Here is a 1,639-nt window from a genome sequence, read left to right as displayed (position 1 = left end):
ATTGATATAGAAAAACGCTTTCCCTCGAATCTCAGTCTTACCAGTGGAAGAGGTGAGGGGGGAAAAGGTAGACAATTTCTTTAGCAGCATATATGGCTAAGTCCATCAACCACCTTCAGCTAATGTCCATTATTGACTCCACTAAAAAGAATTGGGCTAATATCAAAAGTTACCCATTTCATAAGTCAAAAAAAAAAATTTTAGGGTTACAGTAAGTAAAATACTTTTGAAATACTTTAAGCATAACCTAGAGGAATCACCTCTTCATTGTAAGAAAGGAGCAACAGAAAGTAAAATACATTTAAACAAAATTCATTTTCAATTCTTTGAACAAAAGAAATGAAAAATAATGGTTGATTAGCTAAGCTCTGTGCTCTAACCAAACTAATTACAGTGATTTTAAATGGCAATAGCCCATCTGACTGGGCAGCTTGACAGTTCAGAATACTTTTGCAATAATTTTTTTAAACGCAAAGACACTAAAACGATCCGGTCATGCAATGTTCGTCTTATGCATTCTGCATTTCTTTGCCAATCTTGTAGCTAAGTATCTTGTTCCAGTCAATCTTAGCGCGTGTCACTGGCAACTGTCGGCGTAAGGCTTTGAAAATAGTGTCCGACATTGTCTGGTAATTCTCACTGATGGCAGTCTGGTATTCATTTTCTGCAGCTTCTACAATCTTTATGAATTCTCTTGCTGTCTGCACCTCATTAGACACTGTGAGGGAATCTTGTATATCTTTATGACTCACTAGCTGAACATTACCATCTTCATAATAATGAACCTGAATTTTCAAGATGCCAACCACTTGGGTGGTTGAGGGAGTGACTGTAAACTTCCATTCTGACCTCCAACGACCATTCCAAAAATTTTTTGCTTGAAATTGATGGCTTTCTATGCATGCAATAATGGTTTGCTGTCCATCTATTTTTTTGCCATACACAGTGCAGACCCCATTTGGATAATGTTCTTTTACATAGGCTCGCAGAGCAGTATCTACCGAATTTCTCCATGATTCAATTGCATTTTCTGCTTCAAAGGGTCTTGGATCAGTTGCTTCCTTTCTCAAGTGATCAAATTTGAAACACATTCTGTTTTTTGGATCCAAGAACTTTCCATTCCCCAAGTCACCATGTTCTGTTATCAACACCTGATCTTCATAACCTTCAATTTTTACTGGAGTAAACTGATCCAAGTTATACTGTGCAAATGCATGGGCTGCTCCTTCCCTGAGGAGATTATCATTATTAAGCAGTAACCGAACATCATTAAAAACTTCATTAAATTCTCCAGGAGGGGCATGGATGATGAATTTTGCTGCTATACGTACCTTCTCCTCGTCAGACAACTGCTCGTCTAGATCCGCCATCTTCCTTCTGGAGACTACAACTTTAAATTTAAAATGTCTCACCATCATATCATATCTTCTTTAAAGCAATTTCCAACCTTTCTTAAGTTTTAAAAATTTTTTTAGAGAGATGGAGTGAGAGGCAGAGGAAGAGAATTGATGTACCACAGCTAAAGCCACTGCAATCAAACTCTGGTTATTTGCAACACCTTGTGGGCATATGCAACCTTGAGTATGCCTCATTTTTGTGCATCTGGCTTACCTGGGATCTGGAGAATAGAATGTGGGTC

The 1,639-nt window shown here is 37.9% G+C and overlaps 1 protein-coding gene across 1 annotated transcript; it reads right to left on the bottom strand.

Moving 5' to 3' along the window:
• Window positions 1-241: 241 nt before the first annotated feature.
• Window positions 242-1,385, bottom strand: LOC101595887 (F-actin-capping protein subunit alpha-2). Its single transcript, XM_012951235.2, has one exon. The coding sequence runs from the start codon at window positions 1,368-1,370 to the stop codon at window positions 510-512; it is 861 nt and encodes a 286-aa protein (XP_012806689.2). The 5' UTR covers window positions 1,371-1,385; the 3' UTR covers window positions 242-509.
• Between the last annotated feature and the right edge of the window lie 254 nt (window positions 1,386-1,639).

This window comes from Jaculus jaculus, chromosome 23 (genome assembly GCF_020740685.1).
Source record: "Jaculus jaculus isolate mJacJac1 chromosome 23, mJacJac1.mat.Y.cur, whole genome shotgun sequence".
Lineage (NCBI taxonomy): Eukaryota > Metazoa > Chordata > Mammalia > Rodentia > Dipodidae > Jaculus > Jaculus jaculus.
This window is presented reverse-complemented; position numbering and strand designations above follow the sequence as displayed.